General features: G+C 40.1%; 1 protein-coding gene across 1 annotated transcript in view; it reads right to left on the reverse strand.

The window, feature by feature from the left end:
* RAB5A (RAB5A, member RAS oncogene family) overlaps positions 1-15,133 on the reverse strand; it is a 74,071-nt gene that overhangs the window by 24,745 nt on the left and 34,193 nt on the right. Inside the window, exon 2 of the mRNA XM_089691107.1 lies at positions 9,174-9,434. Within this exon, the coding sequence (XP_089547233.1) occupies positions 9,174-9,339 (166 nt within the window). The 5' untranslated portion in view covers positions 9,340-9,434. The remainder of the gene's footprint in view (positions 1-9,173; positions 9,435-15,133) is intronic.

The following is a 15,133-nucleotide window of genomic DNA, read 5'->3' on the forward strand; positions in this document are numbered from 1 at the left end:
GAGGAACAGTGCCTCATCGTTGGTGTCAGTGGGAGAGGAACAGTGCCTCATCGTTGGTGTCAGTGGGAGAGGAACAGTGCCTCATCGTTGGTGTCAGTGGGAGAGGAACAGTGCCTCATCGTTGGTGTCAGTGGGAGAGGAACAGTGCCTCATCGTTGGTGTCAGTGGGAGAGGAACAGTGCCTCATCGTTGGTGTCAGTGGGAGAGGAACAGTGCCTCATCGTTGGTGTCAGTGGGAGAGGAACAGTGCCTCATCGTTGGTGTCAGTGGGAGAGGAACAGTGCCTCATCGTTGGTGTCAGTGGGAGAGGAACAGTGCCTCATCGTTTGTGTCAGTGGGAGAGGAACAGTGCCTCATCGTTGGTGTCAGTGTGGAGGAGGAATAGTGCCCCATAGTTAGTGTCAGTGGAGGAGAGGAGCGGCTGCTCCTTCTTCCAGTGCGGTCGCTCGATTTTCGCGGGGCCGCTCGGCTCCGCCCGGCTCCGCCTCCTCGCCGGTGATTGGTCGCCTGTGTGCCATTCCAGTGCTGGCGCCCAATCACCGGTGAGGAGGCGGAGCCGAGCGGCCGCGTGACCATCGAGCGGCCGAACTGAAAGAAGGAGCAGCCGCGCTTCCTGGACCGGAGCCAGGTAAGGTACAGCAGCCCCTCTGTCCACCCCTGTACTTAGTGTCCGCTGGAGGAGGAGGGGGGGGGGCGGCGCCGCGCCGCCCCTCGAAAAAGTGCCGCCCTGACACCGGCTCGCACCGGCGTATAAGACGACCCCCGACTTTTCAGAAGATTTTCAGGGGTTGAAAAGTCGTCTTATACGCCGGAAAATACGGTACCCCAATTTTTTTGTAAAATATGAAAGGTTGTTACGGCGAGTAAATAGATACCCAACATCTCACGCTTTAAAATGTGTGCATGCTCGTGGAATGGCGTGAAACTGTGGTACAGAGTTACAGAGGTTTAGTGTGAGAATTATTGCTCTTGCACTGACGTTCACGGCGATACCTTACATGTGTGGTTTGAACACCATTTACGTATGTGGGCATGGCCTACGTATGCGTTCACCACTATGTGCGAGCATGGGGGGACTTTTAACTTTTTTAAAAAAAATTATTTAATATTTTTTTTTTTGCACTGTTCCTTCAAAAAAAAATTTGAATCACTTTTATTCTTATCACAATAAAATGCATGCATCCCTTGTGATAGGAATAATTAGTGACAGGTCCTCTTTATGGAGAGATATGGGGTCAATAAGACCCCATATCTCTCCTCTGCAATGTAAAGCATTGGATCAAAAAAAGCATTGATCTAGTGCTTAAAAAAAAAAAAAAAGAAAAAAAAAAAAAAAAAAAAAAAAGAAATGGCCAGAACGGGAAGTGCCATCATTCCTGTCCTCCAAGGGCATAGAGATGTGTGGCAGCCATCTTTCCTTCACTCATCTCTATGCCCAGCGCCGGGATCGATGGTTTGTCAGGTAAGGCTGAACTACCCAGCAGCAGCCAGTGGCGGCAGCAAATTTTTTTTCGGCACCTGTATCAGTGCTTTTTTTTCGTTTTGGCCACCGAAAATTTCGGTGCATCCCTACTTAGAACGTATGCCTCCTTTACACGCAGCCACCAGATTCCAGTGGCAAAAATCTGTGGATTCTTGTGACGGGAATGACAGGGGCATGCAAAAAACAGCAGCCACTCGGCCTATATAAACTAATGACAGGCTGACAACAGCTGCTGCTGTTTGCACGTAGCTGCACACAGAGCTTGTGGTTAGAGAAAGATATCCGAACCTTACATTATCCTTTGGAAATATGCTGCTGCCTGCAGTTTACTTTTAAACATACCTTAGCATACAATTATATAATTATTTTTTCATCCATGCTTACATACAAACAAAAATGCAAGACTCCACCAAGAACCATGCTCATTTCATAATTTCTAGAAAACTAAAGAAACATTGTTAACAAAAGGCTACATAAGAACTTACTGGCAAGTCTACAAAGTTTACCGAGAAACAAATGTCTGTCAGATGTTTAATTTTCCTTCCACTCTGATACTGGCTCTAGGAGTCTTTATATCTAAGAACCGATTCACACATGTGCGGTGCGGATTGAAGCTCAGGTTTCACAGCTGAATGATACAGTAGTTGTTCACAGGTTCAAGACAGGATTAGCTCAGGATCTTATCTTTTTTACACATATGCAGTTCAGAAACTGTTGCCATAGAAGTCAGTAGCCTGTAATCCGCACCTGAACTGGACTGCACTGCTCAGAAAATCGGACATGACTCATTGTAAAACTGCACTGAATCCGCACCAGACATATGTGAACAGCCGCCATAGGAAGCAATGTTTTTTTCACGTCATGCGGTTTGGATGCGGTTCAAACCGTATCCAATCAGCATATATGTGAAGGGGCACTTAAGGATATAAGAATCAGTATTTAATGTTTCTTTTGTTAGACCTAAAAAGAGTTATGTAAAATTACAATACATTTAACAATTTCTCATTTAAAAGTTCCCAAAAGATGTTCAAGAAGTTTGAGGTCTACTGACTGTGGAAGAAAGCAATGCCATGTCAGCACTCTTTGATCCTTCTTGGACCTCAGATAGACTTGGCACATGGTTAGGATCATTGTCTTTCTGGACAACAGGACTAATCCCACACACTGCTCAGACAACATATTAAATTGTTAAATCATGGGAGCTAAGTCAGAGTTTCAAAAAGGAGCTAAAAGTCAAGAGCTCTGTAGAAGCGCACGCAAGATCAGAGGATTGTTGCATGCATAAAAAATTACTTGCCAAGAACAAAAAAAAAAAAAAAAGAAGAACATCTGCTATTTTAAAATATTGCTGGTTAGCTGACAAATATATTTGATCAGGAGGGGCAGCATTGCCTCTGCAGAACACAGTCATTTTCTTTTTTGTGTAAGTTTAGTTGATGCCATCCATCACAGCTACATATTTTCACAAAGGTTACTTTGCTTTCTTGCACAGTTGTTCTCGGATTCCTTTGATTCCTCACAGAAACTATACAATCAGTCATAAATTGTCATATTTGGACTCATCTTGAAAGAAGACTTTTTCCAATCTTTAGAATTAAAATGAATAGTGGTGTGAGGCCCATGCTGTGAGAAAACACTTTCCACTTCAACTTATTTTAGCTGGCTCTGAATATCATATAAGGCTATTGTTAGCCTAACATTCTGCTATCCCCAGATGCTGTGAGCACTTTACAAGTATATGTAAAACCTGACCATGAAAAATATACAATTGCAAGCATTGTGTTATATCTGTTCAGTAAATGCAAGAAATACATTATGTCTGAAATTCAGAGCTGTCCAGTATATGCTTCCTGTGTTTTCCCACACTACCGCCAGTTTTTATCTTGAACTATAAAGCAATTAGTCCTCTGTTTTGAAGATGAGAAGAGTGGGAAGAATTAAGTGGTTTAAAAACAGTAAACTGGGTAGAGCTGACACTAATCCGTGCCATATTCATGTGGTGCCAGTCATCAGAAGGAAGTTAGGAGCTGATTGCATTTCTGCAGATCAACAGGCATTCTTCTGTACTTGTAGGGTCATTAAAGCGATAAAACATGGGGAAATGTGCATGTATTGTAGAGATGTACTGCAAATTTTTTTTTTTTGTTTTGCGCTGACATACCACTTCAAGTCTACATGATCTTGTTTTAAAAATAATTCATTTTGGGAAAATCGATCAAATGCATGTTTAACAACTTACAAAAAACATTTAATTTGGTTGCAGTTTAGCAATAGGATAGTTTTTCAGTTTTTAAAGTGTTTCTATACCCAGGACTTTGCATTCACTATATCTGTTTTCCCCCAGCACACAGAACATGGAAGTGCAATTATTTTAGTAAATATAAACTGCTAAATACCTTTTCTTAGCAGTTAGAGCAGTCCCTTGGCTTCAATCAGTGTCCAGTGGAGCACTGGTTAAAGCTTGGAGTTTTCTTTCTGCTCTAGGAGGATGCAGGACCCCTGACCTCTGTCTGGACAGTGCTGATCACATGCACTCACCCAAAAAACTAGCAATACACACTAAACTGAGCATGTGCAGAATGGCTATGGTTCAGTCTGTCTTATCAGGAGATAAGATGTTGACATTTGAAGAGGAGGAATAGTGACGAAAGGATCAAACAGCGGTTTTACACAATGCAGAGGATTAACTCCCTTAGGTTCAGTGAGCGAGTATAACAAGCATGCTTTACTGCATATACAGACTGATTTTACTGTTGTGGGTTTAGTAACACTTTAAAGTGTATGTAAACCCTCACATTGTAAAACAACCCATTCAGTTTAACCACATGACCTCTGGAAGGTTTTAACCTCTCCATGACCAGGGTAATTTTTTTTTCTATTCAGCACTGTGCTACTTTAACTTGCAATTGCTTGGTCATGCAATGCTGTACCCAAATGAAATGTATATAATTTTTTTTATACACAAATAAAGCTCTCAGTTGGTGGTGTTTAATTACCACTGGGTTTAATTTTTTTGGTATAAAAACTAATAGCAAAAATATTGGGGGGAAAAAAACACACACACACTTTGTTTCTGTAATAACATTTTGCAAACAAATTATTCTACATAAATTTAGGCCAAAATGTAGTCTGCAACATTTCTTAGGTAAAAATAAACTGTATGTTTAGTCTGCAAGAAAGTCTACAAACTATGGTATATCTATATATTTGAAAATTGATTAATCCTGATGGCCTATCTCATTTCTTTAGGCCCTAAAATGCCAGGACAGTACAAATATCCCCCAAATAAGTTTTTTTAAATTGTAATTTGTCACAATTTTTTTTTAAAATGAAGAAAATTAAATAAAATGGTTTCCCAATTTTTTTTTTCAGTACTGCAGTACCGTGTCATATAACTAGTGTAGCAGCGATCAGGGATACAGACTGCTGACAGTATTTGCGTAGCGCAACTTCATCTTTTATATATTACCACAAATGGGTCATTTGAGTCTGTATGCCCTAAAATGAACTTTAGTGTATTTTTTTTACTAAAATGTAGCATTTCTTAAACTGTTGCACGTATATCATGAGACATATATATATATAATAATGTTTTGGGGGTTTTATGTAATCTTCAAGCTTAAAATAATTTTTTAAAACAAAAAAAAAAAAATATAGCTTTAGCCACGATAGGGTTTTTTTCTTTTACTTTTGTATATGTAGTATGTAACTTAAACTGTATATCTGCATATACTCTAATCTCAATATACCAAAGTAAACAGTCTTCTTCCAAAGCATTGAGTTTTTTGGCTTTTTACATGTTATGATAAAAAATACAATTGACAGGAATTATACTCTAACAATCATTAAAAGACCAAGAATCTACTTTTAAGAAGATGTCATTATTTAACTACAAACTAAAAAAGTAAGAACAGCTCCAGCAACCACCTAAATAAGAAAAGTTTGTAGGGTCAAGGGGGTCATCTGATCCAATCGCTGCGATGGTGCCTTTAGACTACCAGCCCCCCAATGTCCCCTAATCTCATCCCCCCTTTCTCTCCTGAAAGGACCCTGCCAGCAGCAAATCCAGTTGGAAGTGTTGACATCTTACAAGCAGTGACAAGACACCCAGAGAAGGACCCTTGCAGGAAGTAAACAGAAGAGAAGACTTTACTTTGGTTGGTGATGTCAAGTGAATGCAGCTTCAGATACATTAAAAAGGGATCTATTTATTCACGAATATGATCAGTTATAAGGATGTGGGGAGGGAGGGACGGGGGTTAAAAAGTATGGGGCTTTAATGAGCTCTATAAAGTTTTTTTTTTTTAGTTAGTTTTTGTATTTCAGGCTATGAGCAGTTTCAGCAAGTACAGAAGAACAACAATTTATATTGCCATAAATCCAGAATTCTTGTCACTTCATGTGCACTGAACGGAGATCTCATATGTCAACCAACTTACAGAAGTTCTTTTGAGAACTGCAGAACACCTCATCCCTAGGTTATGAAGGTGAGGAGTGGAAGAGGTGTTTGGAGTCCAAATCGAGAGAGCAGTCTAAGGAGCCATAGTACAAAACAGTGAGTTACATAGTTACATATAGTTACAAAGTTAGTCTGGCTGAAAAAAAGCCAGTTCAACCATAGAAAAAACAAAAAAGTGAATGTTTTCAAACTAGGACAAAGTGTGTCACTGACAAAAATCAAAATGTAAAATAAATTAAAAAACTGAATAAAAACAAATGAATGTGCAACTAACACATCTAAGGAAAGGCATTATGCAACATATTAAAATGTTTGTTCCTTGGCTTAGATACACTTCATAGCGCGACTGAGTTCACAGAAATCGTACAATGTATATCTGGCTGCACTAAAAGCTCCATTTCCAAAGTAATACCTCCACTTTTCTGTGACAGCAGCTTTGCAAGTGTAAAAAAATATAAATATATGCAGCGCTAATGTTAGTAAAATCAATAGAGAACAATAAATAGGCTAATAAGTAATATCATCAAAGCGTATAAAAAGCTTCAAACTGCGCTCCCAGGCGCTATGGACAGTGATGTGAACCAACGTACAACTTGACGTTAAAGTGTAATAGATGCATAATATGTGTGTGCAATGGCATCCATAAGAAACCCGTAAAAACTTTTCACTCTAATTCTACAGGGAACTCTTATGATATACAATCTATCATTACATACAACAGTACACATACTGTATATCTTCTAGAATGCTCTTGTGGGAAGCAATATATAGGTAGGACCACACGAAGACTAAGACAGACTTCGAGAGCACCTGCAGAATATCAAGAAGGGTTTCAAACAGCATTCTTTGTCTATGCATTTCCGCGAATCACAATAGAAACCCTCATCACTTAAAATTCACGGGCATAGATATAATTAAGAAACATTGGAGAGGAACGTTCAAACGGAAAGCAGTGTTCATGTTAGAGACTAAGTGGATTTTTTTATTACGTACACTTACTCCACATGGCTTAAACATTGATCTTGACATCAATTGTTTTAATCGACACTAGCTAATCCCTCTTCACGTGAACATCTAGGGGGATACTAAATCATGGTGATTTATTAAGGGATGCTTTTAGCATTTTATACATCTTTTTTATCCTGATACCATCATAAATAATTTTTATATTTTATATTGGTCGGAGAATTTTTTTCCCATTTTAATTGTGGGATTATTTATCTCATTGGTTGCATTGCTTTTTTCCATAATGCAATTTTTAGATCTCATTGTAGATTATATGTAATTTGATGAGAATCTGAGTGTATACCATTTTGCGATCTTTTATATATCACATCTCCATGTATATTTTATGGTCTTGGTGTTTTTATACAGCATAGAGTTTATGACTTAATTTCCATTTTTATATGAGGTTTATATGGTATGTATACCTTTTTTTACTTGATATTTGATCTATATTAAGTCTGATCTTATTTTAAATTGGGAGTGTGTATTAATACCTCCTTTTGATTCAATTTATATATACATACCATTATACTGCATGTCTAGATATTTTTAACCAATCCTCCCCTCTTTTTTTCCCCTTATTTTAATTACTCCCCATATGGACAGAACTCCATTTTTAACGATGAGGGATTCTTCCCCCCTTTTTTACCTTATTATACACATTGAGTATTAATATACCATGGGTAAACCAGCGGCGACGCTGGATATTTATGTCCTTGATTTATAGAGGCCACGCCTTAATGGAGGTAATAAGGTCCGATTGTATAATTATCTCCATGGGATAAGATAATTAGCATTTACCATCTTATGCTTCATGTCAGTGCCCCACATAAAGTATTATTTTTGGGCCAATGATATATATTTCCTTTCATGGATCCCCTCCTCGGATGTTTGCCTCTCTCTGTGCTGCTGGATAAACTTCAGTAAAATGGGCGCCGTCCGCATGCACGAACGGACTGCAATGATGTGGACACGTGAAACTGCGCATGCGCGCGGCACAATATAAAAATGATTATGAGATGACAGGCACACTCCCTTTGACAACGTGCACGGGCACGAAACGCGATAGAGAGGTGCCCTATACAGTGACGTCATTCCGCACGGCCGACGGCCATCTTGGTTTTCCTGTCATTTACAGATGTGAGTTGAAATACCTCCTGCTATATTAATTTTTTTTATTATTAATAAAGTACTACACTATTGGAGACTTTTCTCTCTGGCTCGTTTGTTACGAGCCCTCCTTCTAAGGTGAATTCGTGTGACCTGGCATATATCTATGTGAATGGTTCCCCCTGCTGGTTGATGATTGCATCTCTGGAGCCTGGATATCCTCCTATGGTGTGTTACCTGCCTGACGCTTGCCAGATGACCCCCTGTGTGACATGTTTCCAGAGTCAGATGACCAGGAGTTGGTCCTAATTTACTCAAATTGCGCATTATTTTGCGCTTTCTGGTTAGTGCAATCCACACCTATTTTTCACAGCCACTGGAGTCACGGAATTTCACTCTCATATTGTCATTTGTCGTTGGAAATTATTGACTTTTTGTTATTGTTTGTGTCACCTATGCACTTTAACATCAAGCTGTACGTTTGTTCACATCACTGTCCATAGCGCCTGGGAGCGCACTTTGAAGCTTTTTATACGCTTTGCTATTATTTATTAGACTATTTATTGTTATCTATTTTACTAACATTAGCACTGCATATATTTATATTTTTTTTACATTTTATGGGAAGGTTCTAGAGGTTTACCTTTTATGCAAGCAGCTTCCTCCTGTCACTTCATTTTATCCTATTATACCCAGCACTCGTTTACCTATTTTATAGCTTTGCAAGTGTGACTGTGCCATTACATGAAAAAGGTACCAGGGTGTACCCAGTATTCTTTACAATATCATTCTGCACCTTGTGAAAATCAAACAAATTACAGGCCAAAGTGCTGGCTAAGGGAGTGCAGCCGTGTAAAAGTCCTGATGTCAATCCACCTTACTCTTAGCAACTAGCACTCTTCTGGGTGAGGATAACTTGCTCTGAGGACCAACACAAATAGAGACTGCAGCATCAAAATATGATAGGTGCAGTATTTTTAGATCAAAAGGAAAAATGTTTATCTCAAACTTGTAAATTACTGTATATAGTAAAGTTGTATTTGTGAAGTAACACCCAAACAAAAACACTTTCTGAATACGTGCAACACAGGTAACAGTAGCAAATCATTTTCTAACCTCCAATTGTGCTTTCTTGGAATTCATGAAACTGTCCTTTTACGAAGCGCAACACTAGGCTAGATTTGCCAACTGCGGATTCTCCTAGGAGAACTAGTTTGAATTGACAGATTTTATTTCCGGCATTTGGTCCATTGGGTCTCGTGGCTCCCCCTCGATTAGCCATATTTAAAATTTGAACAGATAAGTCTTATGAAAATTTATACAACAGTCCACGAAGCAAAGAGGTTGATGGATCACTAAAGGGATCCTTCTGGGAATCTGTAAACAAAAAGAGAAAATACTGTAAGGGCACACAGCTAAAAAGAATTATGAATATATACTTTAATGCTTCAATTAAAACGTGACTGTTCCCAATGGGCTACTATCCCTCTTTAGTCTACTCTGAATCACTCCCATTTTCTATAAACCAAAACCAGGAAACATAGAATTCACCAACAAAGTCATATTTGCTAAAGTCTGGTACTACAAGCTGACAATTTAATTCTCTATGAGTGATTTTATATTTAAAGAGCAGCAACAGGTAAGTGAAATCATTTATGAAACCTTGTGGAAAGTCCATTCAATTTACCTTAGTATAAATGCTTTATCTTGCCTAGAAATGGCGTCACATAAAATATCAACCTGCACTTTGTAACTCCACCTCCGCTTGCTCCATGACCAATCCAATTCATTCCAGCAAGAAATGGGGTAAGACTGATGCATGCTATTGCTGGGTTCCAAAAAAAAAAAAAAAAAAAAAATGAAGCCCCGAGCAGCTAGGGCTGCATTCCCTGAATTAAATTTCAATGCCTCAACTGGTATGCAGGGGCGGACTGACAATTCATGGGGCCCCCAGGCAATAGGGGATCATGTGGCCCCCTGTGTCCTTGCTCAAATCAAAGCACACCCAAAAAAGCCTATAAAAAAAAAAAAAAAAAAAAAAAAAAGAGAAGGTGCTAGTTGCATTTCATGGGGCCCCCTTACTAACCCCGGGCCCTCAGGCAGTGCCAGAGTGCTTGAATGGTCAGTCCGCCCCTGCTGGTATGCAACTGTAAAGAAACAAAGTACCCATTAACCCTTCCCTGCTGAAGTACCCACTTGTAGATTTATCTGCACTTCCCATTTTCCCTTAACCTAAGTTTACACATGCAGGAATGCTTGCTGTCCTAAAAACCATTCTGCCCCAAGGGCCAATTTAAGCGAAAAGGTGGATAATTTTTGCAGTGGCCTCAATATTTTGGGTCACAGCCACAAAACAAATTAGCCCTCCTGTCACCTTCGGAAGGCATGTGTAGAATGCTATTCTGCTGCCTTTGCAGCTTAAAGGGGTAGTAAATGCCTTTCTGCAAACTAAAAAATGGGCCCCCGCTGAAGGTTTAAGCCATAATATACTAGTATGCACGGTATACTAGTACATTATGAGACTTGCCAACAAACAAAGCCCTCCACAGCTGAACGGTCATGGTTCCCCAGCACTTCCATCTTCACCCAGTCATCCTTCTGGGCTTAGAATCTTTGGCCTCTTGAATGGCTTGGCAATGGTGACGTCACTTCTGCGCATGCATGCGAGTTACATCACCGCGGCACTTAATGGGCTGTAAATATGGTCTGAGTGACGCATGTGAGACTCAGATTACATTACCACCTGACAGGCAGGGACTAGATTTATGACCCTCTAGGTTCTCTTCTGTTATGAAAGCCCTGCCAGTAAGAGGATTTTTTTATTTCTTAAGTTTACTGCCACTTTAACGACTTGACCTCCAGGCCTTTGTCTGACACTTGTTTACATTTTAAAATTAGTATTTTTGCTAGAAAATTAGTTAGAACCCCCAAACATATTTTTATTAAAGTGGAGGCCCTAGAGAATAAATATGGTGGGTTTTGCAATTTTTTTTTAATGTCACACAGTATATGTGCAGCAGTTTTTCAAACACAATTTTTGGGGAAAAGAATATACCCTTTTCCTATTTTAATGCAAAAAAGACAATAGATAACCCACTTTTTTTGTAAAATATAAAAGATTTTACGCAGAGTAAATAGAATTTAAACAGGTTACACTTTAAAATTGTGCACGCCTTTGCAACTGTGATGAACGACAAATTTTACTATCCATAGGCGACTCTTTAAAAGCCTTCACAGGTTACCACTTTAGATTTACAAAGAAGGTCTAGTGCTAGAAATAAGCGCCCATGATCTGACATTTGCGGTTATACCTCACACGTGTGGGACGATCATTGTTTGCACGTGCACAGCACCGTTGTGTGCATTCACCTTTGCATGTGAGCATGGGGGGACGAGGACACTTTAAATTTTAATTTTATTTTTTTATCTTTACACTATTGGAAAAAAAAAAACAAATCACTTTTATCGCTGTCACAAGCAATGTAAACATCCTTGTGACAGCAATAGGCATGTGACAGGTATTCTTTATGGAAAGATCTGGGGTCCAAATCTCTCCCCTGCTCTTAAAAGCATTCAAAAACATCAAGATCAGGGTTTTTGAATGCTTTACATTTTTTTAAAATGGCACCAATGACATCCAAGTAAACTGAAAGTGATCTCAGGTCATTGCTGTCACCATTAGCCGATGGAATCGCTTTTACGGAAGAGCCAACCTCCTGTAATGCCCGCAGCTGCAGGCATCATCCCCACTATAACTGCTTGAAGTCCAGAGGTGTATGGGTACAACACAGGGCGGCAAGTACTTAAGGATGGAGAGCAGTAAAAAACACAGTTCAAACCCCTAATTTTACTACCCCCCCACCCCAAACATACGTGTAAACAAGCCCTTAATTTGTCCGCAGACTCAAATACCTGTTAATCCTGCCAGTGAAATCCATCTCATACAGCTCCCTGCTATGGAGGGACTGCACTGCTAATGAATTCACACAGTGTTTCAAGACCTTTGAAAAAAAAACAAATGGCCACCAATCAACATTGAAAGAGTATCTCTGTTTACGTGTAGGGCTCCATTCACACTAGAGTTTCAAATCATGGGCGGAAAATGTGAAAACATGCATTCGAGTGTTCAGGTGGCATTTATTTTAATGGCACCTGAAAACGCAGGGCGTTTTTCCGTGTGACAAATGTGCCGCGATCGCCCAAATAAAATAACGAGACGCACAAACACCCAAAAAGGGTTCTGGAAACTGTTTTTCTAATATTTCACACTCTATCCAAAATGAAGAAAAAAAAAAAAAAGCTACAGGCATAAAATCCTAAATTCAGTAAGGGAAATGTGAAATGGGGGGCACCAGCAACTGTTTTTATTTAGTCTACAAAATACCAAAGTGAATGATTATTACATTCTTCAGACAAACATGTTTTGAGCATGAATATTAGGAATGGGTAACTAAAGTGAAAAATGTAAACCTCCTTGCACTACACTATGTGGCAGCCTTCCCCAGCCAAGAAGCTTCACTGACTGGTGTAGGAGGATCTAACTTTCAGTAACAGTAACACTATTGAAATGGCTAGGATGACACAATGCTGCCCCCACACAGAACACATTAACTGGGACAATAAAAGAGTTGTGCTTTCACATCGCTAATCCTATTAAAACCATGCATATTATTTTACATGAATGGAAAAATACACCACAGTAGTATCTGTACAAACTATGCTAGACAGCTTAAATCAGAGACTTAGTAAAACTGCTTGAAGGCATAAAGATAAGGATGTCATTCCAACTTACCAAGGTCCTAAATATGACGAGAACAGTGATTATTTTTAATAACAATACATACATTTATTCCATACACTGTATCTAATAAGTAAGACCCCTGGCCAGGATGGGCAGGTGCAGCATCCAGCCCTGCAGCCTGTCTGTCTAGAGGGCTATGTATTATGGGGACACCTACTGCTTACCACACATCACCAGGATCACCAAGATGAAGCAACAATTTCCCCTAATGGGAAAAGCTTCCACATTGGTCTGTAACTCTTACCAGCGAGCGTGGTAGCTGTCACTTAGTAAGATCTTGCTTCTCCTGCCGGCACCAGCAAGATCTTGCTTCTCCTGCCGGCACCAGCAAGATCTTGCTTCTCCTGCCGGCACCAGCAAGATCTTGCTTCTCCTGCCGGCACCAGCAAGATCTTGCTTCTCCTGCCGGCACCAGCAAGATCTTGCTTCTCCTGCCGGCACCAGCAAGATCTTGCTTCTCCTGCCGGCACCAGCAAGATCTTGCTTCTCCTGCCGGCACCAGCAAGATCTTGCTTCTCCTGCCGGCACCAGCAAGATCTTGCTTCTCCTGCCGGCACCAGCAAGATCTTGCTTCTCCTGCCGGCACCAGCAAGATCTTGCTTCTCCTGCCGGCACCAGCAAGATCTTGCTTCTCCTGCCGGCACCAGCAAGATCTTGCTTCTCCTGCCGGCACCAGCAAGATCTTGCTTCTCCTGCCGGCACCAGCAAGATCTTGCTTCTCCTGCCGGCACCAGCAAGATCTTGCTTCTCCTGCCGGCACCAGCAAGATCTTGCTTCTCCTGCCGGCACCAGCAAGATCTTGCTTCTCCTGCCGGCACCAGCAAGATCTTGCTTCTCCTGCCGGCACCAGCAAGATCTTGCTTCTCCTGCCGGCACCAGCAAGATCTTGCTTCTCCTGCCGGCACCAGCAAGATCTTGCTTCTCCTGCCGGCACCAGCAAGATCTTGCTTCTCCTGCCGGCACCAGCAAGATCTTGCTTCTCCTGCCGGCACCAGCAAGATCTTGCTTCTCCTGCCGGCACCAGCAAGATCTTGCTTCTCCTGCCGGCACCACTTAAGCTAAAACGTAAAGGGTCTCTTAGTGATTCTGTTACAATGCCATGGAGCACATCTCAAGGAGAATGTCAGCACATGGGGATTACCCTTTCAAATATGTGTACGCACAGCTCAGAACATAGCTAAGCCAGAACCTTTGTCCAGCAAGTAGATTCTGACTCTGGATGGTTAAACAAAAATGGCACTGGCCTCCTAGAGAAAAAGGAAAATGAAGGCACCATCAGTAGGGATGCTGTGATCTCTGTGGCAATAAATAAATCTGCAATACAGAACTTAATATGAGATGAAACAAAATGAAAATACAAGATAGTTTTCCTTTACATTACTTATCAATTACATTTGCATTATTTACTACATATGCAAATAAGCATGATATAATATCTACAGCTCAATGTGGGTGTTATTATTAATAAACAAATATTAAATTAAAAAAAAAAAAAAAGAAGATTAAGCAAAAGGATGGGTATTCTGGTAAATCATAGTCTTAATGCTATGCCAAGCTGTGGTGTCCAAAGAAAGCAAAATACTTTATATTGTCATAAAAAAAGCATAGACTGCAGAGAGAGATATGTTGCCCCAGTCCAAATCATTAGTAACACCTCATCTGAAATATGCAGTTCAGTTTTGGGCACCAATTCACAAAAGGATATCAGAGAAGTGGAGAAAATACAGAGAAGGGCAACTAAACGGATAAGAGACATGGAGGAGCTCAGCTATGAAGAAAGATTAGAGGAACTGAATGTATTCTCTCTTGAGAAGAGGTGATTAAAAGGGAGACATGATGAACATGTATAAATACATTGGTGGTCCATATAGTGAACTTGGTGTAGAGTTATTCACTTTAAGGTCATCACAGAGAACAAGGGGGCACTCGTTATGTCTGGAGGAAGAGAGATGTAATCTCCATATACAGAAAGGCTTCTTCACAATAAGGCTCCATGCACACTAGCAGGTTTTTTTTAAGCTCCAAAAAAGCTGGAAAAATGCTATAAAAAACGCTGATAATAGCATTTATAGTAGCGTTTCGGAGCGTTAGCATTTTATTACCATTTTTAGAATACATTTAGAAAAAAAAAAAAAGCTAGTAAAAAGCTGTCTGGAGCATTTAGCACGTTTTTTTTTCCTGCTGGAAAAAACACTCCAAAAAAACTCTACAAAAACAATTTTGTTTCTGCTCCTAGACGCTGAAGCTCAAAAAAACGCTAATAGCCTAAAGTAGT

Source organism: Staurois parvus, unplaced genomic scaffold, assembly GCF_062004578.1.
Source record: "Staurois parvus isolate SC_StPar_1 unplaced genomic scaffold, SC_StPar_1.0 ptg000021l, whole genome shotgun sequence".
NCBI lineage: Eukaryota > Metazoa > Chordata > Amphibia > Anura > Ranidae > Staurois > Staurois parvus.